This window comes from Lissotriton helveticus, chromosome 3_1 (genome assembly GCF_964261635.1).
Source record: "Lissotriton helveticus chromosome 3_1, aLisHel1.1, whole genome shotgun sequence".
NCBI classification, from domain to species: domain Eukaryota; kingdom Metazoa; phylum Chordata; class Amphibia; order Caudata; family Salamandridae; genus Lissotriton; species Lissotriton helveticus.
This window is the reverse complement of record NC_136061.1, coordinates 2,093,761,148-2,093,787,494: the sequence shown is the minus strand read 5'-3', so window position 1 is coordinate 2,093,787,494 and position 26,347 is coordinate 2,093,761,148. Positions and strand designations below refer to the sequence as shown.

The 26,347-nt window shown below is 42.4% G+C and overlaps 1 protein-coding gene across 1 annotated transcript in view; it reads right to left on the bottom strand.

Moving 5' to 3' along the window:
• Positions 1-26,347, bottom strand: part of VPS33B (VPS33B late endosome and lysosome associated) — an 806,019-nt gene that overhangs the window by 703,289 nt on the left and 76,383 nt on the right. The window contains exons 3-5 of the mRNA XM_078683255.1: positions 21,251-21,331; positions 20,392-20,453; positions 9,660-9,709 (exon numbers count right to left, since the gene is read on the bottom strand). Of these exons, the coding sequence (XP_078539381.1) occupies positions 9,660-9,709; positions 20,392-20,453; positions 21,251-21,331 (193 nt within the window). The remainder of the gene's footprint in view (positions 1-9,659; positions 9,710-20,391; positions 20,454-21,250; positions 21,332-26,347) is intronic.

The window sequence follows — 26,347 nt, the reverse complement described above, 5'->3', positions numbered from 1 at the left end:
ATTAACTTTCCAACTTCTGAAACACAAAGGCGTCCCTATAACAGTAAGTGTGAATCTTGGACCACCTGCATGGTAAGCTATTCTCCATACTAAATGTATATGCCCCTCTACCACCCTAAACATAATTTCTAAAGAAGCTTGGGTGCATCCTAATCCAAATTTCCCTCTCCAGGTAGTGTGACCTGTAGGTGCTAATTCCAATGGAAGATGGATCACTCACATGAAAAATCCCACACCCACACACACAGTAACCCTATAACCCGCACTGACTACACTAGGTCACTAGGCCTAGGAGATGTATGGCACCTATTACACCCACATATGTACAGGCAGCAAACAATTTTTTCTAGTGCCCACAAATACTTTTCTAGGACACACTACTTCTTGAAGCCACTCCCGACCATGGCTGGCTGCTAGAGGTCAGTCAGACCACTATCCCATCATGTTGACATGGATCACGCGTGTGTGCTTTGACCTAGGCCTATCTCGAGGTTTAGAGCCTGCTTAGACCAGAGGGGCTCCCAAAAGCGTTACTCTCAGGAGGAGTAAGGCTACTGCCATCACCTAGATTTAAGGTACCACAAGTGTGGTGGATGCAGTATACCTTTTTTTTAGTAATCAGTACGGTGAACAGGACCTTATACCTCCCGTAAAGTTCTCTTGCTGTGTACTCAACTCTTGGCCTGCAATCAGTTACGTGCATCGCGAGAGTGCGTGTGCCAGAGGTTTGTACAGGGCAGGAGAAATAGTGCATGTGATTGTGTGTGAGTGCAAGGAAGGTGCCTGAGAGATGGTGCAGTGCAAGAGGAATAGCGCAAGCAGGTGTGCTTGCCGACAGGATATTCATGGGCCTGCTTGAAGAAAAACCACATAGGAGACAGAATGTGATGTTGCATGAGAGTGCTAGGCTGAGCGAAGAGGTACAGTACATTGGAGACTGCATGTGTCTCAATGTGTGTGTGCTTGTGAAGGGCACAATACACGGAACACACTGGGTTCCAGTTTGGGAGACCGAGACCTTGCTGGAGGAGTAGGTAGAGATTGAGGTTTCCCCAAGAGAGATTTGTGGATTGCTGTTTTTAGGAAAGCTGGGTGGGACACACATGGGAGGAAAGTAGAGCCAGGTTTTTTGGTTCTTTGATTCTGAAAGGTGATCATTGGTCGAAGGGGCTGATAAGAGAATCATAAAGTGTAGGGCTTGGACCCTTTGGTAACCTTTCGAAGCACATATCAAGAGGCTGACATCCAGGTTTGAACTTCTAGTCTCTCCCTTGGCCTGTGTTTGGGACAATCAAGAATGGAGAATGCCCTGCTGTGATAGACCGCTCTCTGGAGGAAGAGCACAACATAGGATTGGGAATTTCAAAGTGAGAAATCCCCAAAACAAAAACGTCAAATGTGGAGACACTAAACCACAAGTGTGTCTGGAAATGGATTATAAAAAGAGGAGCTTGAGACTACTAAGTCATCAAACTGAAGCTGTGCATCACCGTGGAGAAGCTCAGCCCGAGCTCCGCCTTTTGTGACCAGGACTTGGGACTACAAGGTATGCCATTCTCCTATGCTGGGTGAAGGGACACACCCAGGAAGATCAAGAACACTTGCCTCCATCCTGTAGCACCAGATTATGTTTGACCCAAGACCAGTGGGTCCTGTGAGGTGAAGGAGATAACTTGGACAGAGTGGGGTCCAATGGGGATCCCTCTGTGTGGATCCTGGCAGCGGAGTGTGGGATTCTGGACCATCAATACCAGCTGCACTGTTCAGGTTGAGGCCCTGTGTGCCAAAGTCTGCGACTCTTTTGCCAGGTGGGATTGTGGTGAAGAATAAGATTTACTGACCTTGGTACTGTACTGTGAGAGATGGATGGCTGTTCCCTGATACCGTGCCATGTCTCGTAGGAGGCAGTCACCTTGTTCATGCTGCCCGCGATCCCATTATGCTAGGCGGGGGGCATGGTGAAGAGAAGGGCGTCCCTGTATGTGCTGCAGCAACTCTACCTATTTGTCCGGAGCAAGGGGCCGTGAAGGCAGAAGAGGGCCATCGACCCTGCCCCGCACGTGTAGTGGAGAAGACATACCAGGCCATGACCAGTGGAGAGTGAGAGCAATTCCTTCAACCCCCCCTTCCCCTTCCGGAAGCATCAGAGACCTGCCCCCAGTCTGCAGTAGAGACTTAACTGCATCAGAGTAGCACCAAGGATGGCAGCCGCAGCGAATGCAGATTCCCACCATCTGGACACCACAGGGTGGCTGAGGGGTGCCAGGGACTCTGAGTGTGTTTATTTTTTGCAGTGTGTTGTGTTGTACTCTGTGTTAGCAGATAAATACTCCTTTTTACATAAAAGCAAGCATCTGACTGGACAATCATTTATTGGGGTCGCTGGATGTGTTTTGATTTTTAAATCTGTACTCCCCTCACACCTACCGCCTCTTTGAGAAGTCTTGGACTGCTTGACCCACATTACCACTAAGAATGTCAACACTGTTCCGACTGCCATAGAGACCACTGCTTCGGAGAGACTGAGCCTACCATCCTAAAAGACATGAAGAATTGCTTGCTCTTCAGGCTGTGTAGTCAGGCTGGGGGAGAGAAGCAATGTATGCTGATATCAGTCTTGATAGGATAGTGGTTACTGGCATCAATTCTAATACAAACAACAAAATAATGGAATTGTTCCTGATCAAGAAAACAAGTAATTGTATCATCCTAATGCTAGAAACTGAATACAGGAAACAGTCATATAAGGTTCAACTGAATACAGTCATCAATCCTAAGAGTAACAACAGCATCAATTCGATTTTTTTGGGGGGTGGAGGGCAATTGAATAAATGTGCAATTTGGCTGGGCAAGAGTCTGTACACATACACCACTCCTAGTTTACTCAGTCTTCAGATTGTAATCAGTCCAAAAAGTCAGACCATAATACTTTTGCTAAACCTAACGAGTGCATACTCTCATTGTTCTTAATTGGCAATTCATAGAGCCAAAGGAATCGAGGGCTCAACTTTGATGGGGCAGCTGAATACTGCTGTAAGTATTTTTTTAATCAACAAAATTGGACACTCAGAGAAGTCAATGTATAGATGGAATTGCGGTATACTGCTAATACTGTTTGTCTTGAGAAAAACAATAGGGCTCGTACTCTAACCACAGTACGACTAGAGTCACCCAGTAGCATGAGAATGTTTTGGAAGTAAAACTGACCCTTCCCAGCTCCATTAACTTTAACACAGCCAGGTTGGGTAGATTTTAACAACACTTTTTGAGTAAAAAAAGTTAGCGGTCATAGTTGTAAAAATGTGAGTCTCACTACCGAAAAAACAAAAAACATATCTACTCGCCCCACATGTTTCACAATACATAACGCACATCAAACGGTGCCGACAGAAAGTGAGTTGAGATCTCTGAGTCTGCACCTACGACATTGTAATTACAAGTTAATGTAATCACCCAGCGCCCACTGAGATCCAATAAGGTGTATTGATAGCTTCCCTATTTTCCTTCCTTCATGAGTAATCCCAGTGTTAATAAAATTATTACCTGTGATTCTGCACAAACCCACATAAAATTTCAAGTGATTGTTACCAGCTAAGACGTTTCAATCTCATTCTTCCATAGATCGTGAAGAACACACTTCTCATATAATTACTATGAGAAAGGAATTACCGCACAAGTTGTGTGAGTAGTATTATATGTATAAATCTGTGTTTATTTTGTTTTTGTAAGTCCTGACGAAAGCTCTACAGACCTCCTGGCCCAAAGAGCTGAAACATGTCGACAACTTTCTCTTTACAATACTGCATGGCCCAGTAACTCGGCCAATACTTAGTATATAAACCTTTTTTAACCAATGGAAATTTGCCTTGTAATAAACTTTTTTTGGCATATTTTTCCATTTTTAATAATTTTCTGTGGGAAAATCCTTTTTGTCTCTGGACACTGCACTCGAGACTGGAGGTGCCCCTGGATGAGGCAAGCAGTACACACAAATAGGAATAACCCTATGATAACTGCGTGAATGTCAATGTGGGGCGGATGAAACAAATATACCGCAATTCCATCTATACATTGACTTCTCTGAGGGTTTCCTTATTTACACTGAACCAAAGGTTGAGCAGTGTTACAAGTGTCCAATTTTGTTGATTAAAAAAATACATTACTTTGGGGAAAGAAACGGACACACAAAATCCTCATCCCTCCTTGTTGATTAATTGTTTATTAAAGCAGCGTACAGCTGCGGGACCTGAAAGTTACAAATAAAAAACTTGAATCATGGAAGGAATTGTGGGATTAAGCTACGATGCAAGTGATATTGATGAACTACTAGCGGCGCAACCACTCCTAAACAACACAGACTTAACAGAAGCCCTATCCCAAACAGATGACTGGGATACTCTATCAGAGAAGAAGAAAAACCAAATAAGAACTGCAATTCATGGAATCATAATGACAAAGTATTTAAGGTCCAAAATAGCCCCTAGAGGCCTATGGGTAGGAAATGCACCCCGAATCTTTCTCCATGATTTGGCATTCCGCAAAGACTGGTCCTCCATCTCATGGAAATGCACTTTAGACTATCTGGTCCTGATTATCAAGACAGCAAGACGACTCTCAGAAGCCCTACTCTTGGAAATACAAGCCTGTGAAAATGAGTTGAAAAAGGGCATTAACCCACAAGTCTATAAAAAAGAGTGGATGAAATGACAAAGGAAATGGAAGAAACACAAGAGTTCCTCATGCAGAACAAATTGCAGAAACTTGCAAAAGATATCAAGAAATTTAGCCAAGATAAAATGCACCCATACATCAAAGATGATTATGCTTTCTCAGAAGCAAACTCTGACAATGAATCCACTGGAAAAAATTCATCTAACAATTCTTTCAATAGTTCAGATGATTACAACCCCACCACAGGCCGGATTAACTTCCGATACCAACGCCCAAGAAGGGGAAACAGATGGCAACGCCCTTACCACCCTGGCTTTAACATGCCATATTATCAACCATTTGTCCCACACTACGGAGGTTGGGCTGATCCATTCCAACAAGGGATGCAAGGGATGCAACAGATGCCTCAAATGATGGACCAACAATTGCCGGGACAACACAATACACATCAACAAGAACAACCTCCTTTTTTATCCCGAGGCCGCTCACAGCCCCGAGGAAAAAGAAAGTCACTGACCTGGCAAGACCAGCAGAGGAATGTTCAAACTCGGAGCATGGCAGCAGCACAACCCTCCACCGGCAAGAACAATCATTAATTGTCAATCTTTCAGATGTAGAGCTCAACAGGGACCAAATATCTGTCCTCAATAAAGGATTGGGTTTTGTCCCTACCCCGAAAATAGACACTTTCAAAATCAAAAGTGAACTGGCTGAATTTTGCAGAACTCTTAAACTTAAAGCATTCTTCTCCAATACTCCTACCCAACAGCAAGAGGGCGACACAGCCCTTCGGAAAAAATCAACTTTCAACCCCCCATCATCCAGTATACCACCGGAACTCCATACTTTCGAGCAAGCTCTGCTAAAAGGAATAGATAATATGGACACAAACAGGACCAAAGTCTTTCAAAATCTGACAAAGAAGGAACGTTTGGCAATGGAAGATCTGAGTAAAAACGACGACCTGGTGATAAAACCTGCGGATAAGGGGGGAGGCACAGTAATTCTAAACAAGGCGGGCTACAACCAACAATGTCTGGCTCTCCTCTCGGACACCAGATTTTACCAGAGAATCATAGTGGATCCCACTGAGAGACTCCAGAATACCATATCCATCATGGTATATGAGGCTGAAACTAAAAGGTGGATATCTAAAAAAGAAGCAGATTTCTTAATGACAAGGGAGCCAGTCACTCCATATTTCTACTCTCTCCCCAAAACCCACAAAAATAGGACACCTCCACCAGGACGCCCGATAGTGTCCGGAATTGGATCAGTGCTTGAGCCCCTTTCGAAATTTGCAGACGAATTTTTGAAACCTTTGGTTCAAAAAACCCAAACGTATCTAAAAGATACAAGAGATCTCCTAACACAGATTTCAGACATGCCCTTTGATCCCGAAACAATGCTTCTAGTAGGCTTGGATGTGGAATCCCTATTCACAAGCCTTCCCCAAGATGCAACACTACAGATGTTAGAGGATGTCCTTTACTCAGAGGACTGGCAGTATAACACACAGAGGCACTTTATCCTGGAATGCTGTAAGCTGGCACTCAAAGAAAATTTCTTCAAATATGACGACAAGATGTACCTCCAAACCCATGGTACCTCCATGGGCAGCGCCTTCGCGCCTTCGGTGGCAGGACTCTACGTGAGCCAATTTGAAACACAATTTGTCCTCAACGAAACCAACATGTTCTCTTCCAGTATTATATACTGGAAGAGATACATTGATGACATTCTCCTTATTTGGAACACTGAACAAGACCTGACAGAGTTTATGTCATGGCTCAATACCCTGGACTCCTGGCTAAAATTCACACACACCTCCAGTAATAACCACCTTGACTTCCTGGACCTGACAATTTTCAATGACCGGAGAATCCTGCAGACGAAAACATATACAAAACCTACAGCTAAAAACAGCTTCCTGTCACACAAAAGCCATCATCCCAAGCCTCTTAGAGACAATTTGCCCTTTAGTCAATTCTTGCACCTAAAAAGAAATTGTAGCAAGAATAGTGATTATCAAGAACAAGCAATGGGCCTATGTGAAAAATGAAGAAAGAGGGATTATACCGAAAGAGTCATCAAGAAGTGTAAAAAAAGAGCTGACAACCAACCACGTGAATGTCTCCTCCAAACATATCACAAAGAACCAGTAAAAGATTTAACTACGTGTGTGACTACCTTTAACCCAGCTACCTATGCCATTCAGAAATTGATTAAAAAGAACTGGCATATAGTGAACACTGGACAGTTCGATTGGCCAAGACCAAGGTTCGCTAATAGAAGGACAAAAAACTTAAAGGACACTTTAGTGCACACTCGCCCCAGGCCCAATACCCGATTGCCAGTAACTAACAGTGTTAATATGGCCCCCCAGGACATTTTCCCTGCGGAACCGGTGTTGCTTGCAAAACAACAAGAGCCACAAAAACCTTGCAACTAAAGAATAACTTTGTATGGACACAAAAGCAGTTTACAAATTGTAACTCCTCTCATGTTATTTACATGATCCAGTGCCCATGTCAAAAGCAATATATTGGGATGACTTGTCGTAAAATTAAACTCAGGATAGGAGAGCACAAGAGTAATATAAGGTTAAAAAAGAACACTACCAAATTGTGCTCCCATTATTTGGAAATGAACCACACCCCTGAAGAAATGCAGTGGACAGTCATCGAGATGCTGACCAACAAATCTGGCAATGTGGAAAAAGTACTATATGAAAAGGAGCAAAGATGGGTGGACCGCTTACGCACATTTGAACTTGGTTTGAATGACAATATTGCTTGGCATCACTTTGCAAAGTAAGCAGGAATAGAATTAAACTGAAAAGATGTAAAAATCTGCCCGTTGCATTTGCCTTCTGCCTTTTTGAAACAAGGTTCGACTCACAAGATTTAACCGGTTCTATTTTATTTTACTTTATATCATATTGCATACAAACAACTAACAATCTTCGATTCAGCATCCTCTTGGGATAATATATTGCAACTCAACTTGTGACCCATTATGGCGAATCTTAATTTCCTAACTACAATCGTGTCTATAGGCAATACAACTTGTCAATGTGCCTTATCTGAACGACCTATCCCCTTTAAAAATGAAACTACAACGCGACTTCCGCACTCCGGGGGCAGAGTCAGCACAAAACTAGAGCGTAGCCTTCACGCGGGTAATGGCGGCACGATATCCCCGACCTCTATCACGGGTAAGACGTATGATTCCCCCTTTCCCCATACTTAAAGATGTTTCTGCTCTACTTCAGCTCTGCATTTACAAGAAGTGGTCCCCCGCTGGAAGCAGAATACTCTTACACGGCAGGAAAGACCTAACTACGTGTTCTAAACTGCTAATACTGTTTGTCTTGAGAAAAACGATAGGGCTCGTACTCTAACCACAGTACGACTAGAGTCACCCAGTAGCATGAGAATGTTTTGGAAGTAAAACTGACCCTTCCCAGCTCCATTAACTTTAACACAGCCAGGTTGGGTAGATTTTAACAACACTTTTTGAGTAAAAAAAGTTAGCGGTCATAGTTGTAAAAATGTGAGTCTCACTACCGAAAAAACAAAAAACATATCTACTCGCCCCACATGTTTCACAATACATAACGCCATCAAACGGTGCCAACAGAAAGTGAGTTGAGATCTCTGAGTCTGCACCTACGACATTGTAATTACAAGTTAATGTAATCACCCAGCGCCCACTGAGATCCAATAAGGTGTATTGATAGCTTCCCTATTTTCCTTCCTTCATGAGTAATCCCAGTGTTAATAAAATTATTACCTGTGATTCTGCACAAACCCACATAAAATTTCAAGTGATTGTTACCAGCTAAGACGTTTCAATCTCATTCTTCCATAGATCGTGAAGAACACACTTCTCATATAATTACTATGAGAAAGGAATTACCGCACAAGTTGTGTGAGTAGTATTATATGTATAAATCTGTGTTTATTTTGTTTTTGTAAGTCCTGACGAAAGCTCTACAGACCTCCTGGCCCAAAGAGCTGAAACATGTCGACAACTTTCTCTTTACAATACTGCATGGCCCAGTAACTCGGCCAATACTTAGTATATAAACCTTTTTTAACCAATGGAAATTTGCCTTGTAATAAACTTTTTTTGGCATATTTTTCCATTTTTAATAATTTTCTGTGGGAAAATCCTTTTTGTCTCTGGACACTGCACTCGAGACTGGAGGTGCCTCTGGATGAGGCAAGCAGTACACACGAATAGGAATAACCCTATGATAACTGCGTGAATGTCAATGTGGGGCGGATGAAACAAATATACCGCAATTCCATCTATACATTGACTTCTCTGAGGGTTTCCTTATTTACACTGAACCAAAGGTTGAGCAGTGTTACAAGTGTCCAATTTTGTTGATTAAAAAAATACATTACTTTGGGGAAAGAAACGGACACACAAAATCCTCATCCCTCCTTGTTGATTAATTGTTTACTGCTGTAAGTATCCATGGGGCCCTTGCACACTTGTATTGCACCTAATAAAGCAATTCAATCATGTTATTAAACTTAATGAGGCAGTAGAATGTTGGCAGAAATACTAATGAAAACTCGGAGTATCAACGTAAGTCCTGTGGATCATTGTCTGAGGACCTAATGTGGCCGCTATAAACTGATATCATTTGTTAGAAGGTAAACAGACTTCTTACATCAATACTAATTGGAAAGTTTGAATAGTGATAGGTAAGACGCAGTGTGTCACGATGGACCAACTGAATGTGGCCATGAACGCATTCCTTTAAATAAATAGTAGCATCAATCAAAGGGGCGCAACTCAATACAGGAATAAGCTATAATGGGGCAAATAAGCGTTGCCTTAAGGCTTGATGACCGCACAAAGGTGAATGTATAATACTTCTCTTTTTACAAACACAATTGTGATGTCTGTTACAGCACTGCTGCTTTAAACAAAATATTTCACATGGGATTTCAACAGCAGGAAAATCTTACCAGCAATATATTTCAAATGCCGGATACGCGGTCGGATCAGAAAGCATAATCTAAAATGGAAAAATGAGGATGAGAAGCACATTATTAGTAGCAGTAGTAGTAATATATATTTATGAATGCTGAACATTGCCCTACAGCATTGAGCTATTTTGTAGCACACTGGCCCTCCTCTTCAGCACAGACATATTTTCATCAATATATCCCCAAAACAATTATTCCAATACCCGGAATAAAAACAAATGCAGGCGTATTCAAAGCCATGGAGCTCTAAGCAATTATTGGTTTCACATCTAAGGAAGAGATGGAGCATTCCATTTGGTTCTGAAGGTAATGGGTATGAAGAAACGATGAATTAATGACAGAGACAGCTATTTATAATTTGTATTGCTGAATTTGCAGGCCCGCTATTCCTACTGTCGGTCAGCTGTCATTGCTCTATGACCTCAAGGCATATAGCTTGGCCACTGCTATCACAGTGGGTCTATTCACTTTTATGTGCAACGCCTACTCAGCAAAGTGGCAGCTCAAAGCAACAATAAGATACAGCATGACAAAATACCGCTGCTAAACCACTCATAGATGTCCAATAGGTGTGCTTACTTTAATGTCTTCTCAATAAGCCCATTTCACATAATATTGCATCACTGATTTTTAACTGAATGAGTTTTAATAAAGCTGTTTTTTGTATTCCTCAATTTGTATTTATTTGCAGTGGGTATAAATCTTTAAATAGAACTGCATTCTTTTTTAAATAAAGGCTCATATGTTGTGTTACGTCATCACTTATAATACTAAATACATTTAAAATATAAAAGGATAATCACTAAAAACGGCATAATTTCTAAAGCCTTTTAAATTAGTTTTATTGCATGGTAGGTATGAATAGGGATGGGCAGAATATTCCGTTCTGACCATGGAACTGGCAGAATTTGGCGACTCAGCATTACTCTTGTAACACAGAGTTCCCACCAAATTCTGCCAATCGCCACGTGGCAAAAGTTTTCCACGCACCAGGTTCCCGAACATTAAGTTGGTGAGCGAGAGCGCAATTTGGCGTCTCCTAGCGAGATTTCTGGTTGCTAGGATGACATCCAACGAGATTTTCTAATGCGGGCAGTCAGAAGGCTGATGCTTGGGTAGAAAATCTACTCGAGCTGCAGCAAAATCAACATGAGTAGGTATGCCCTCTGGCGCACCGCGTGGTGTCGTTCACGCTACTTTTTCAGCGCAGAAAGTGCTACCCGTGCTAAATCACAGCACACGCAGCTCGATGTGCCTTTTTCCGCCTGTTGGCGGACCTCCGCGGACTGTTGCAAGAGTTTTATGTAACTCCGCGGTATTCAGCAGTCAAATTCCACGAGTTACGCCCACCCCTAGAATAATGTTCATAAAAACATGAATTAACATGTTTAAATTTTTATGTTGGCTCATTCATATTGCAGGGATAGCAATCAAAAGAATTTGCAGATGGCCCAAGACGACAAAGGAACAGAGTGGAGGCAAGCACAGGAAGTTGCAGTAAAAACATCAGCAACAGTTGCATTTTACAAGATTTTTTCTAAGAGCTATTTGAACCAGCCCTGCATAGCCTCCTACCTGACTGCCACTTTGGACTGTGATCAAAGTAAATAAAGTGGAACTGGCACATTATGGTACCTAGGCATGAAAGTACATAACTTTACAGCTGCATCCATCGCATGACAGCCTCATTCAACCCAAACCTGCAGGACCACCGGGAAACAGATTACACACAAAAAAGTCCCTTCTCTCTCCCCATTTTCACTAAGTCAGTAACAATCTCAACAATACGCATATAAAAAACACTGTTATATTTTGTTCTCTCTTCTAGGGCTTGTCAGCCCAAAAAAATCTGTCGAAAAAATACTTTAAAAAATTACATAAAATAATAACAGGAAAGTGTGCACCTGTACTGTTTATCAAAACAGAACCATTTTAAGCTAACTGAAGGATAACACATTGGAGCAACACAAAACCTTGACGACAAAGCAACATCAATGCTACTGTCTATGGCAATCAGTCTAACAAGCTGATCCTTCCTCAACCATTATCCCCGCTCTCTGTATTCATGGGAGGACAGCCCTAGCATTGTTTGTTTGACACTACACAAAAAGATCAAATAAAATGTCTATGCAAGGACCCGGGGTCTGAGCATGCGCATACACCAGTTCACAACATATTTAACATGACTGTATTGATGTATTCATCAACTGATTTGCTTCGGATTGTCAATCCATAACATCAGTAAAGTGAAAAAACATCAGGGGCCGCATTACAGACGAGCACATTTTCATTGTTTGCGATAGGCGCGCCTTTTAAAAGGTGCGCCAGGCGCAAACAATGAAAATGCACTGTATTATGCTGAATGTGCTGCCCCCAGGGCAGTGCATTAGATGAAAAATTGAGCCACTGCTTTACAGACGCTCCGTGTTTTCACAGTGCAGGCGTCAATCCGCCTGCACTTTGTAGGGGGATTACATGATCCCAGTTGTGATCATGTTATGCTTTGACAACTACCAGTTTCCCCTCACAGCTGCGTCTCCTCTATCTAAGTGGGCAATGACAACAGTGCATTGAGTCAAGGCTGTGTTATACAGGTGTACTAGTGTGCAAGCAGTGGCAGCAGAGACTGATTTAGAGTGGTAGGATGGATAGAGGGGGTGTGGGGTGGGTGAGCACATGGAGGAGCAAGTGGGGAGGTTAATAATAGCAAAAATGTTTAACTTACCTGGTGTTCCCAGCCTAATTGCAGGTGGGTGCAGTCTGTGGCTGGGGGGGAGGAGGGGGGGCAGTCCACAGTTGGTCTTCCTGGGCTTCAATTTGAATGGTGGGAGACAAATCCTTTGAGTTCTGTTGGTGAGGTACAAGGAGATCCATTTGAGGGTGTTTCCATGGATTACGATGTCTGTTGATCAGGATGTGGTGGGAGACGGCATCAAAAGTGGTGGACAGGTCCAGGAGGATGAGGGCTGCTGTTTTTCCGCAATCCAGGAAGGCTCTGATGTCAGCGGTGCCTGCGATCAGGGCTGTCTCAGTGCTGTGGTTAGCTCGAAATCTGGACTGGGAGGGGTCCATAAGGTTGTGGTCTTCTAGGTGTTTGGTGAGTTGCTGGTTGATCACTTTCTCAATGTGTTTTGCTGAGTAGGGGAGCAGAGAGATGGGCCAGTAGTTCTTTAGATCAGCTACGTCAGTGGAGGGTTTCTTCAGGAGGGGCCTCACTTCAGCGTGTTTCCAGTACTCAGGGATGGAGGCAGAGGTGATGGAGGTGTTCAGGACTTTCCTGAGCTTGTTGCCAATTGTCTTGCTTCGGAGGTTGAAGACGTGGTGGGGACATAGGCCCTTGGGTGCTCCTGAGCGCATGGAGTTCAGAAAGGTAATGGTGCTTTGCATGGAGAGTAGGTTTAAGTGGGTGAGACGGTGTTCAGGGTTTGTGTTCGTGGAGGGGAGCTGGTTGAAGCAGTCGACTGCGGAGGGTTAGTGTCCGAAGTTCTAGTAGATGGTCAAGAACTTGTCGTGGAAGAGGTCAGCGAGGTTTTCGCACAACTCCTGGGAGGGAGTTATGTTGTTCTCGGTGGCTGCAGGATTGGTGTACTGTTCTTTGCTGTGGTTGGTGCGGGCTTCGATGCGGACTGCCAGGGTGTGATTCTTAGTTTCCTTCAGGAGGCGGTGGTACTAGTTGAGTGCGGTCCTGAAGGCGGTGCGGTCATCAGTTCTTTTGCTGGGGGCGCCACTTCCTTTAAAGTTGTTGTAGTTGAATTTGGTGGTGTGCAGTTCCTCGGTGAACCAGCTGGCTCTTTTGCTTGGTTCTTTGATCTTGGCTATCTTGGTGGGGGCAATGGCTTTGGGGCATTCTGTGATCCACTGGGAGAAGTTCTTTGCCGCTTGTTGTGGGTTGTGTGTGGAGTCTGGGAGGTGGAAGTGGACAGTTTTCTTCAATTGGTCCTCTGATACATTTTTCAAGTTTATTTGCATGGATCTGGGGGGGGTGGTGCCAGAGTAGGTGGATGGTGAAATGGTGAAGTGCACGCTGTGGTGTTCGGTCCAGGTGAGTTGTGTGGTGTTTTTGTACCCAACTCTGTAGCTGGCGGTGAAGATGGGGTCGAGCATATGTCCTGCGATGTAGGTGGGGTCAGCCCCTGCCTTATGGATCACCCCTAAACTTTCCATGCACAAACAAGTCAAAATTTAGCCAAAACCACGATCCAAGTGTGCGGTAAGGTAAAATCCCATTGAATGTGATCCTTGTCTATAAGAATAGTTGTTTCCCCCTTGTAAAATAATTTTACAGTAAATAGTCATTTTCTCATATTAATTTTGCTCTACTGTGGTGATAAACTCAAATTTTACCTTTACACAGTAGTAATAAATGTGGGAATGTATGTTCATTAGTGCAGTTGCTTAAAATAATTTGTTTGATTAGGCAAATTTATTTTCACTGTAATTATATAAATATCTCCAGTTTTGTTGTGCCGCAAAAAGCCCACCATGCTCACACTCTGGACAAAGGTTGGTGTCAAAAACGCATTGCTAAAGAAATAAACCTTAAAACTTTGATCCTGGTGTCTTTTTACCGATAGGAGAAACTCTACACACCCTGCCAGCAAAATTAAAGTATATAAAATATTTAAAAATATAAATAAACAACAGATTGTGTATCTCGACAGTGCAAAAGTGTTATTACAGAGTAATTGGCATGAGAAAACACTGAATAATACATTACAGATTCCATTCTAAAATTACTTTAAAGAAGATAAATGGGGTCACACAAGGCCTAGGTATTGTGATTTTATCTCACTGTGTGGATTTACTCTTTCTGCTATACTTAAACATCCATGTTCATGAAACAATAGAATAGCATCGACCAAAGATGTGTTTCCATTGAGCTTGGTATATTATTTATCATAATTGTTGGTGCATCCTTTCCTTTGAAGGCTTTGCCTCTTTTTAATCATAGGTTGAATGTTCACCAAAAAAACCTTATGCAACCTTCTTTTCTCAAGCTTTACAACCAGGATAACTGGGTTTGTTTTCCCACATCCTCAATTGAACAATACTGTGCGATCCAGAGAAAATCGGCTTATTTCCCTATACTTCGGTTTCCTTATCTGACAAATAGGGATATTGTACAAAGTTTTTTAATTATACATCAACTTTTACAAACCTTATTTTGTAATCTATGTATTGGGAATTACCTTTCCTCTTCCCCCTTTCAGTCTCTTCCTTTTCCCATACCCTCTGCCCCCACCACCTCTTTCTCCCTCTTGGTACTTACCGTTCTTTAGAACCTTCCTGTGGAGCTCACAGTAGAATGTTCTGTGAGCTTTAACGACAGTTGGTGCTTGAGGATCTTGTCTAATAAACCCAGTTCTCCTGTACGTTGGAGTGTTCATTATTTCAACAATTATCTTACCTATAACAAAGGTTTCCTCTAGTAGACTAAGAGTTACAACAAAATGAAATCAGTGCCATTCCGTAACCACTCTTTTCGCGAACCCTAGTAATCAATGCCTCACTGACATGGTTGGGAACCACAGCTAGAGTCTCTGAACTCTGTGTCCTGGCTTCTGAATTTCTTCAACAGACTTTGAAGATTGTCACCAGATTGAATGAACATCTAAAAGATGGCAAGAGGCATTGCACCAGCCCATCATACTTGTTCAAGTGCAAGGATATTAGTATTTGGGAGATGTCCATCAACTCAGTTATGTGCTAGGAATATCTAGGAGAGTCCTGCGGGCAGTTTTTTACATAAAAGTGCCATTGACAGCTATCACTGTCTATAGAAAAAGCACTTCAAAGACTTCTTTAGTCACGGTTCTAGTGTTTAGGAACGTATATGCCTTAGACAGCCTTCTCTGCATTGGCCATTGACTATTGTCTCCTCACAATTAATGGACCACACCCCCTCGTTTAAGCCCATTCATAAAGCTAGTTTGCAGTATTTTTCGAGGAAGGTAGCGTTTCCTAGTTGTCAACACTTACGTAGCCAGGGATAGTTCAATAAAGGCTCTGTGCTATAACACGCATTACAAGTGTGTTTATTCAAAGCATGGTCCCACTCTCACTTTGTTGCTACCCTACAGTGAGATCGAATGTCCATTCTAATCAATGTGTATGACTCCCAGCAATTTTCCCAAACATTCCACTCTGGCAAAGAAGTCCCTACAGACTCTTGACGTGAATAGCGCTCTCTGAAATTAGACAAAACACAGGAAATTATACATCCCAGCAACTGTTCGTCATTTACAACCACAATCCTACAGAGATGGTTAGGTACAAGAAGCTTGTAGTGACCGAGACTGCATTCTACATAATTACTTGGCAGCCAAAAAGCCATCACAGACTTTCTCAGAAATAACCAGATTGCTGACATTTACAGAGCAACCTCCTGGAGATCAGTCCACACAGTTGGAACCAATTCTGCTTAGACTCAGCTTACAGAATAAATACAAAAGTAAGCCAATCTTTTCTGCAAAATCTTTTGCAATTAGAAGGTTCTTGTCCATTGACTTCCTACCTCCTTCTACACTTTTGATATGGTGTATCCCACTAACAATATTGGTATGAGCATAATCTTAATTATAACTTTCCAAACCAGTGCAATAAACCGCTACAAAAACAAACATGTATGAGCTTGCTTTTTGTATTTTCTAGTCGGCCTTCATGAAGGCCAGCGAAGATACCATGATTGAAAAGGAAAAGCTACTGGTAAACCTGATTCTCCATAATTCATGAAAGACTCACTCTTTTAAACTGGATATACACTGCCTGATTCATAAAAATAAACCTAAAAATACAGGCACTGATTTACACTTCCTATGGCCCCATAAAAATCAGGTGAAGATTCGTTTCCCTTCCCATCCTGAAAGAGGATTGACTCTCAACCTGGGCTGAGGTAATACCTTCAACCACTTCCAGGGTGGAAATGTGTCAGATCGAAGTTTGTGAATGCTAAGAAATGTACATGTTTGTGGGCATTCACAAATGTCCAAAGCAAACCATGAATTAAAATGTCCATTTCTCACCCCTTGAGCGGACTTGGGACAGCAGATTTCTCTTCAATTGCAGCAGCGAAATCTGCAGTGATAAATATATTTAGGTCTGCCAGGAATTGCTTTGTGAATTCCTAGCTGGTGTAAATACGCAAAATATGTGCCGAAACCTACGTTCATGACTGAATTTACATTGGTGAATAGGTTCCAAAGAGAATGGACTTAGATAGACAACCCTACTAACGTCTTACACAAGATGCAAATTGAACTGCCTCTCACCTGCTCTATTGAGACGACACGGACAGTCATGGTGCTTAAAGGCAGTGTGCAGTTTTTAGGTCTCGCTGATCCAGCGCACATGCGCTGTCAGCGAGACATTTAGTAACTGGCTTTTCGAGTGGTTACGCGCGCGCTTAAGAGCACAGGTGCCATCTCGCGGATGCCCTTATAGCCGCAATTAATTTCACTTTTGCGGCGCCGATGGCCGCGCAGCCAAAGCTTGTTTGATAGTAGGTGGCGTTTGGATTTGATGTGGTTACTTTAAATAAGAACACACTACAGATAAAAACATGAGCGGGATAAAGAGCCCTTTGTTGTGCACACATGTAGGCATAGTGCACACCAGGAAAAGGGAAGCCCAGCCTTTTTTGTGTTGTTTCACTCTGAGAATTAAAAGCTGGCTCACCTGTCAGATACTATTGATAAGATCACTGCTGAAGACAATGTAGACATTATAACTACACCAACTCTGCCAAAGTAAAACAAGATGGGACACGGTTTAGCGTATTCTGAGATAGGTTTAACACCCACTACGGCGCGGAGTGTGGTGTTACTGCAGAGTGCAAAGTAGCACCGAAGCATTTGACATGCATCTAACCAAACCTTTCGTGACATTTCCATCTCCCTGGGTCACGCAATTTATGGAACCCAATGTTCATAGCGTCTAATGTGAGGCAAAGAGTCTGCTTGTCAGACTCATCACAGACTCATCCAGCTTGTGCTCAGTCTCTGGCTTTGCTACTCACGCCCTCCACCTTGAAAGCATGCATAGAAAGACGTGTCCTTTCAGAGTGTGCTTTCTATTTTTTCATCTGGTACATCATACATTTGACAGGGATCTGTTCTCTTCACCCTCCCTGTTTCCTCCCCAATTATTATCACAAAGCCATTTACATGTCCCACGAGTTAGAAAGGCGCGTTTGGGAGGCAGGACCTTTTCAGCAAACACGGTGAAGGTGTGGAACACCCTACCGCCTGCCATTCAGTCGGCAACATCAGAGATTGGTTTCAGGAAACATTTAAAAACTTGGCTTTTTACTCAAAAGATCTGATCCACCGGCTTTACTTATTGTTTACTTTGAGCTGCTCACATAGCGCCGGGACACCTCCTTGTGAGGTAGCTGTTCGCGCTTTAGACATTTCTGTATTATTATTATTATTTATACTGAGTGCTTGGCAATCTAGCATGCCTGGGTCTCATATCACGGTTCTGTTTGACATGACTGCAGCACTTTTATTTTAGCAGAAATGTACCTATTAACATTCAGGGCATGCCCTTCTTTCACGGCATTGCACAGTAACTTAGTATAGCACCTGGCTACTCCTTTTGGGAACGTGGTTTTCTGTTCCAAAGTACCTCGTAGTGACTTAGCACCTAGAGGTTTCACAATTAGAGCTATGTAAATCCAGCACTTGCTTGCCGCAGCCCCACCCTCCACCCATGTTTAGCATTTACTCCAATACCTGCTGTGTCCATGGAGCTCGAGGTCACTTCGGAACACGGGTAACGTTGTTACTCCAGGTCTACAAGCATTTTGGGAAGAGAAAGCATGGCTGTTACTCGTGGTTCATGTGGCTGTATTTCTGGGAAGTGCAACTGTATGTACGCGGTACCCTCTCCGGACATGCCCTCACAAAAACTTGGATGGACGCATTTGCCCCACATTGATACTCTAGGCAGGTGACAGAATATCCCATGGTTATTTTAGGAAAGAAGATTAATGGTGGATATATGACGGCATGATGAGCTTTACCAACCCTAGGTCGGTGTGCTCATTTATGGAAGGGTACAAACAGCTGTGATTACTTCATATTTGTATGAATTTACTCCAATGTATGTTTTAATGGGCGTTTTTGACACTATGCTAAGCTTGGTAATTATTGGTATTGTTTTTAAGTGATGCCACCTGGCCCCCTGCTGAATGAAGGCAACGGGAAGGATGCAGGAACTGGACAGGAGAGCCTACAATAGCTATTATCCCATTGTTATCAGGGCTGTAACAAGTCAGTAATTAAAGTAACAAAGTCGCTGAGGATGAAGAGGGGCATTTAGGGCATTACTGTATTTACCGAGCTAAGTACTTTAATTCAGGACTGCATGCTCGGAGACAGGAGTTAGGCAAACAAACTCCTACACACCCTAGCGAGCTTTCCTTTTGTAGAATGTTTTATTGCCTATTAAAACAAGCATTGGCATAGCCAATAGGTCCCATCAAAATATGTGCCGAAACCTAAGCTCATGACTGAATTTACATTGGCGAATAGGTTCCAAAGAGAATGGACTTAGATGGACAACACTACTAACATCTTACACAAGATGCTAATTGAACTGCCTGTCACCTGCTCTATTGTGATGACACGGACAGTCATGGTGCTTAAAGGCAGTGTGCAGTTTTTCTCTCTGTAAGGCGGTAATAATAAACAGCTCACTTCTTTTTGGTATTCAGTCTGTAGAGCATTGTCTCTACATTAGCAATTCAAATTTTTCTTTTGCTAAAATGGGAAATATACCCTTAGAAAAACAACTCTATCAATAGAAAAAGAACAGACATTCCATCTTAAGGTTTCTGAGATTACATATGTAGGCAGAGCTAATCAGTGCACACACATTTAGAAAAAAATCCATTCTGTCTAATTAGTAAGACAAGAGTATTACATTTTCTGACTTGACCTGGTAGGAGCCTATACTCATGAGCTTGGAGCCCTATAGATGCTTCTAAGGATGTTTGCAAACTACTACCTACATCATGAGGCTGATACTAGGCAGCATAAAGACAAATTGATACCACCCCACTCACATTGAATGTAATGGAAACTTTCTGAAAAAGAGTGTTATAGCTGCAATCTTATACGTCCTTGGTACATCACTGTATGATTTAAATCAATGCAATCTTAGGGACTATGATATCCACTAATATTTTCAAGGTGTCCGCAGAGGAGAGTCCAACAGGATTGACGTTGGTCCTAATTTGCTCCAAAGGAGTGACACCTTTTCCCTGTGATCTTCTCCTATACTGGCAGCTGTTTCAGGATATTGGCTAGATTAAATGTTAAAAACAGCCTTCCTCATCTCTTCAAATGTTATCATAAACAGGTTCCCAGGCATTTGTTCAGATCAAAAGACACAAGAGGTGGAAACAACACACGCGCCAGGCTTAAAAGCTATTAAGATCTTGAAGAGGAGGGCAGAGTTGTTATCCGCCTTCCCAGCAGCAAGGGACCAGATTGTTTTATGCCAATAAGATTGTTTTACGAAAAACCCTTGAATGGGCACTTACTGAAGCAGTATTGTCCATATTCCCTCTGACTTTTTCTTCTTCACTGATGGACTTTTTCTTCATTTACATCAGTTCTTTAGTGAATTTTAAATGGTGCTTTATGCAGCCTGCTGTTTTTGCTTTTTGCAAAAGAATATTCTTGAAAGTAAGGTTAATAAAACTTACTGATCACTTGTGCTGTAAACTGGTTTATTCTCCAATTTGTAAAGTTTATCCACTTCATGTTGCTGATAAAAAAAATAAAAACCAAGAACATCGCTGATAAGTTATTTATTTAGAAATTATTCAAGTTCAATTAAATATATATTTTAGCAAAACAAACTAAACCTTATCCCCTGCATAGAACCAATACCTCTGCCAACTGTAATCCTTTCCATTCCCTTGTTGTTTTAAAAACGGGCTTACAATTTACAGCTTCAGTTTGGTAACAACATATTTTTTATATGTTATGGCATTAAAAGTGTAGTGTTCCAAATGTAAAAAAAAAATCCAAACCATAGTCGAAGGAACCGGATTTGTTGCTTGACTGGTTGTTGAATTCTAAGTAATTTATTCTACATTTAGAAAATGTATCCCAACACACACTTCCATAATAAGAATTAGCGAAGGCCAAAGTGACCATGGCCTTCTGAAATGTACTGGAAAACAATTCAAAATATTCTGTGCACACCTATTGGGTTTGACATACAGGAAAGAAAGGATACAGTAATTAATAAATACTGACATAGATATGTCGTGGGAGGAACAGAATTTTTTTTAAACAAATCGCCCAACAGTCATCAAAAATCAATTACAATGTATTGGTCGGCCTACATTCCCATCTATGTTTACGGTTTGACATATACAAGTGCAACCAGGTTAAACTATTTTAAAGGCATACTATTTTCAGCAAGATTGCACATTTTTGACCTAAGTTGCCATGAAGGACCATGTTTACAGAATTCTGACACGGATGCACCCCTGTTCACTCTGTGGAGCCCCAGTGTATTTCCTTATGACCAAACGTCGGTGGCCGAGCACTTACCTTAAGAATGGAGACATTAGCGATCCGGTCCAGAGGGCTCATCAGGTCAGGCTCAATGAACAAGTCTTTCTTCCCAGGAAGCTGAATAACACAATATTATATTTGCCGTCATCTAACGCGGTTACTCAAAATAAATGTGCATTTGCAATACTGGCAAAACTTAATTTGCAACTCTTCGTTCCAAACTCTCACAATTTATACATCAGTTTCAGATAAGCGACAACAGGCAATTCACCTTGTAGTTCACGCAGTTATATAAATGGCTAATATTGTTAACATTTTGTGAGGCATAAAAATATAAAAACAGACGTTACCAATGATTCATTAAGGTAATGTAGTTATGTATTCATTGGTACATAAGCCAGAGGTCAAATGTGCCACAGAACGGTCAGGCATAATTTAATCACCAACAAGGAAATGAATTCATCAATAGAAGCAATAATATGCAGGTGCACATCACACAACTAATGAAAGATCGATAAGGAATAAGGATCAGTAAGGAATACCAGCCGTACCTAGCCCCACATCTTGTGCCCCTAGCCAGATGGCAGGCTTAGAACAGGAAAGTTCAGAGGTCAGGGGGAGGAGAGCTAAAGTAATGAACAACACTGTGGGTTGGTTTAGCCAGCTCTTACTCCTCTGAAGAGAAATCATCCATGTTGGATTTTGGAAGTGCAGTGCTTTGTGGGACAAGCAGATCCAACACTTCAGAGGAAGTTGTCATGCTGTTTGCAGGGCCCTAGCATCTAATTGGGCATTGGTGCACCCCTGCTTATCGCCTTGGAACACTGAATAAATATCTGCTGCCTGAAAGTATAAGGAGAACAAGCATTGGCATAGCCAATAGGTCTCGCCTTTGGGACCTTATAAGTGTTTAACCTGATGCAGCACATTATCACCCACCGGGCAGATTTCTGTAATGGAACTAGTACTTATGTAAAGTGCTTTGATACCTTCATTCGCGCTACATAATGCAAAAAATAAAAAGGAATGAAAGGAGAAGTGCTTGCATATTTCTGAGATGGGGGAGCAAAAAGATGCACTCTGTAGAGTTACGCTGTGCCTACCTGCTGTAGATGTTTAGGTTTTCTTCACAACAGTTAGGGTAAAATGCTGATTGCTAATGTTCTTCTGTTTTGATAACCAGAAGCATGATCATCCGGTCAACATATGGCTATTTACTGAAACCCCACGAGGATCGTTCCCTTCCTCCCCAAGACATGAGTGGTCTTTAAGGAGCTTTAAAGAGCTGCTTGTTGCCTTCCAGGGTAGGCTTGTTGGCCAAGGCCCACTCATTAGATGGTGCTGACGATTCTGCTGAAAAGTAAGATGTCATCGTAATTGATTTCGTTTCTTTTCCATTATGTTTTAGAGAAAATGAAAGGGCACTCTTGTGGAGGTGGGGTGAAGGGGACGCGCCTTCTAATGAAAGCGGAAAGGTCTGGAAATGAAACCTGACCCAAAACAGATGGCGGCCTGCGCGCCGCTGCTGCTGGCTCCTATTATATAATGCCAGTACCAAATCAGAAAGCAAGCACAGTATAGAAAATCAGGAGCCAAATTGAAAGGAGGAGGAAGAGAGTTATCCCAGTGTGTAAGTGAAGGCGGGCTGGAGTATGCTCCATTTTGGTGCCAAGTAACAGATGTTTATTGCCAACCAAATGAAAGTTAATTAGTCCGTCGGCCTCTTGTAGGATGAAAGGCTGAGCAGACGTGCTGGGGTTCGAACCTGCGGTTGGGAGGTCAAACATAAGATTAATAGGTGCTTGCCTTGAAGTTAAGAATGCATTATATAATACCAGTACCATATCAGAAAGCAAGCACAGTAGAGAAAATCAGGAGCCGAATTGAAAGGAACCTGCGGTTGTGAGGTCAAACATAAGATTAATAGGGTGCTTGCCTTAAAGTTAAGATTGCATTATATAATTCCAGTACCAAATCAGAAAGAGATCACAGTAGAGAAAATCAGGAGCCATGTGTGTAAGCAGAGGCCTCGCTACCTCTGCCTAGGCCGCCACTATCAAAACATGATTCTGCTGCCTTCCTCCTTCTACAAGTCAACAGCAATGGGCCTAGCATGACAGCGAATGCACAAGTTTCTCATTGCAAACAGAGCATTGTCAGGGCTGTGCGTGTGAATGTGGCATGTGAAGGGAGGGTTGGTTAAAAAGAATGGCGCAAGAGAGAATCGGGGGCAAGTGAGCACGGAAGCGCGGCGAACGCGCTAAATAAAAACAGATGGTGACATGACCCCGAACAGATGGCGACCCTGCTCGTAACCACAAGCCGTAGGCCGTGGGCAGATACATTTACTGGGAAAGGTGGGACATGCAGCCGCCTTTGCCCAATTGGTTGCGGTCTTTTAGAAAGACACACACAAAGACCTATTGAAATAATGCAGAAAAAAAACCACACACACAAGTGTGTGAAAAGTCCAGAGTGATTCCAAGAGGTCGTTTTTCTAGAGCAGTGCATGCGCGCTGCGCTAGGCTCGACTTAAAAAGTACTACCCTGGTGGAATCTGGATTTTCACCAAAGGTCTGCACTCTAACCGACTGCACCTGCTGCACAATCTGGTACTTCAGCCCTGTGGAATGTACCTTGCTTCAAGAAGGTACAGTACATATAATCACAAGCGGAATGATCCACCAGAAAGGTCTACATATTTAAAAGGGGATCAAATACATAATGTCCGTTAGTTAATAACTGTAAACATATTGGGATACTCATCTCATACCCAGTAAAAAGATAGGGAAAGAAGGACTTTGTCAGCAGTCCCAAAGGTCAGCCAAAGTCTGTTAGAAGTACAGAGAAGGAGAAAATAAGGCACCAGTTAAAAAGTGGCCTACTTCATTTTACAATGTATAAGCTTGCAGGGACTCACTTATCGTGAAAAAGCATATCTACACTGCGGCATTGCCCCTTCATTGTCTTGTCCTTCAAAGAAAAGTTGTGGAAGTGGGTCATGCTGGATTAAAAAGCATGATGGTCTCAAAATATGACAACCCTAGGTGGTACCTTCCTGATAACTAGACTGTAAGCACAAAATACTGTCCTATTAATGGTTTCGTCAAATGACTCCCTGAACCAACCTGTGCTTGCTGTGATACAATTCACGTTTGCGAGGTAGAACTATATTCACAAATTGTAATTGCATGCTTACACTACTGACGAGGCTTGAAGAGCTTTACAGCCTGTCGAATGCTATTCCGGAACCCAAGGTTAGTGGCTAATCCAGTGCTTAAACGGAAGGTATTGTGATTAGTCTAGTGCTTTCAAGAAAAAACATTACATGCATTTAACCCAGTTACTTTGTGATCGATTATAATAATACTTGTTAGGTGTGATCATTAGTGGGGGCTATGTGGTTTCAGGTGACTGGTTAGTGAGATAGATAAGGTAATGTTGGGCTGCAAGGATAGGGTTTTAAAGTAAGTAAGGTGGTGATCTATGAAATTAGATGTCAGCCTTTTGCAGAATTCCAATAACAGAAATTACGGCAGACAGGCATGCGACTGAGAGGATGTGATACTCAGGAAAAGAAAGCATGCAGAGAATGGAAGGTGAGAAGAGGTTCACTCATAAGAAAGAAAGTAGAGGAATCAAACAGAGAGGAAACAAACGGAAAGAAGTCAAGGTTTGTTTTTTCATGCAGGGTTTTAAGAGTATAGTGGGAGGTAGATTTCTGAGATAGCAAACAATAGAAGGATGTAGGCAGGGTCCATACACTTTACTAGAGGAATTAGCGCAGAAAAAATAAAAGGTCTCATTTAACGATCTTCCCTCAATATTCTGTATTAAAGGTTTGTTTTTATTATTATTATTTTTTTACTCCCTTACTATAATGAGTTATTTAACATTGGCTGAGCTGAGAGGGTCTCATCAATATCAAGTCGAACAAGTTATTTATCTTCGGTAACGCCTTATCTGGTACAGATGGTGTATCTAAGCAGCAGATTCCTTACCTTTAAATTTCCCCAGGTGTCAGACTGGATCCAGAAGATTTTTCGTGAGCAGTACCCCTACGCGGGTAGGATGCGTCTATCTGCTCTGCCTGCTTCATCGACGTACCTATATAGGTGCCACCGTGGTGTGCTGACATCAGTTACTTTACATGACTTTCCACGCCCGAAGCTCAGAGCCATAATGATCACTGACCAGTGGTGTGTAAAACCAAGGCCCTGAAGGGTGCAGTCCTATCCCTAGAAATCCGTTCGCAGAGCGGGGAGGATGGGTGGCTCGGTAAGGGATGTGTGGCTCTATCATCATCATCATATAAGGCATTGCAAAGGTAGTTAACTTCTTCATCTGATAGAGACTTCTAACCACAGATTCCTCACCTTTGAATAGATACCCCAAAAATACCTCCCCGGTGGTGTGTCTGCGTACAAATGTTATACAATGAAGTCCTGCGGGACTGAACGGCCGAAGTGTGTATCCCTGAGGACCTGACTGTCGAAACAGATATGTTTGATAAACATATGCAGTCAGGCCCACATTGCTGCCTGGCAGATGTCCAGGACCAGAACTCATCATGCAAATACAGCGGTCACGGCTTTAGCTTAGCTGGAATGAGCTTGCAAGCCTTCAGCTTCTTGGCCAGTGCTGAGCAGATTTTGATGCAGAGCATGATCCATCTGGAGATGGTCTACGTCTGCACTGCCCGACCTTTCTTCGCACCAACAGACTACACAAAGAGTTGATTGTCCACTCGGATCTCGTGTGAAGTCAAGGTAGAATGGCAACGCTCCTTTTGGGTCCAGAAAGTGGAGTTGCTCCTATGCTCTAGAAGGATGTTGAGGCATGTAAAAGGTAGGCAGTGTGATTGATTGTGCTTTATGAAATGGGATGACCACTTTCAGTAGAAAGGAGGCCCGTGTATGAAGTACTACTTTGTCAGGATGGACAGAGAGGTAAGGCGGCTTAAATGATAAGGCCTGCAGCTCACTCACTCTGCAGGAAGATATGCCACAGGGAAGGTTGTTTTCAACTTCAGAAGTCTAAGGGGTTAATTGTGGAGCATACGTTAAAGAAGGTTAATACCAGATTAAGGTCCAATTGAGGCATGATAAATGGTGACGGAGGAAAAAGATGGAC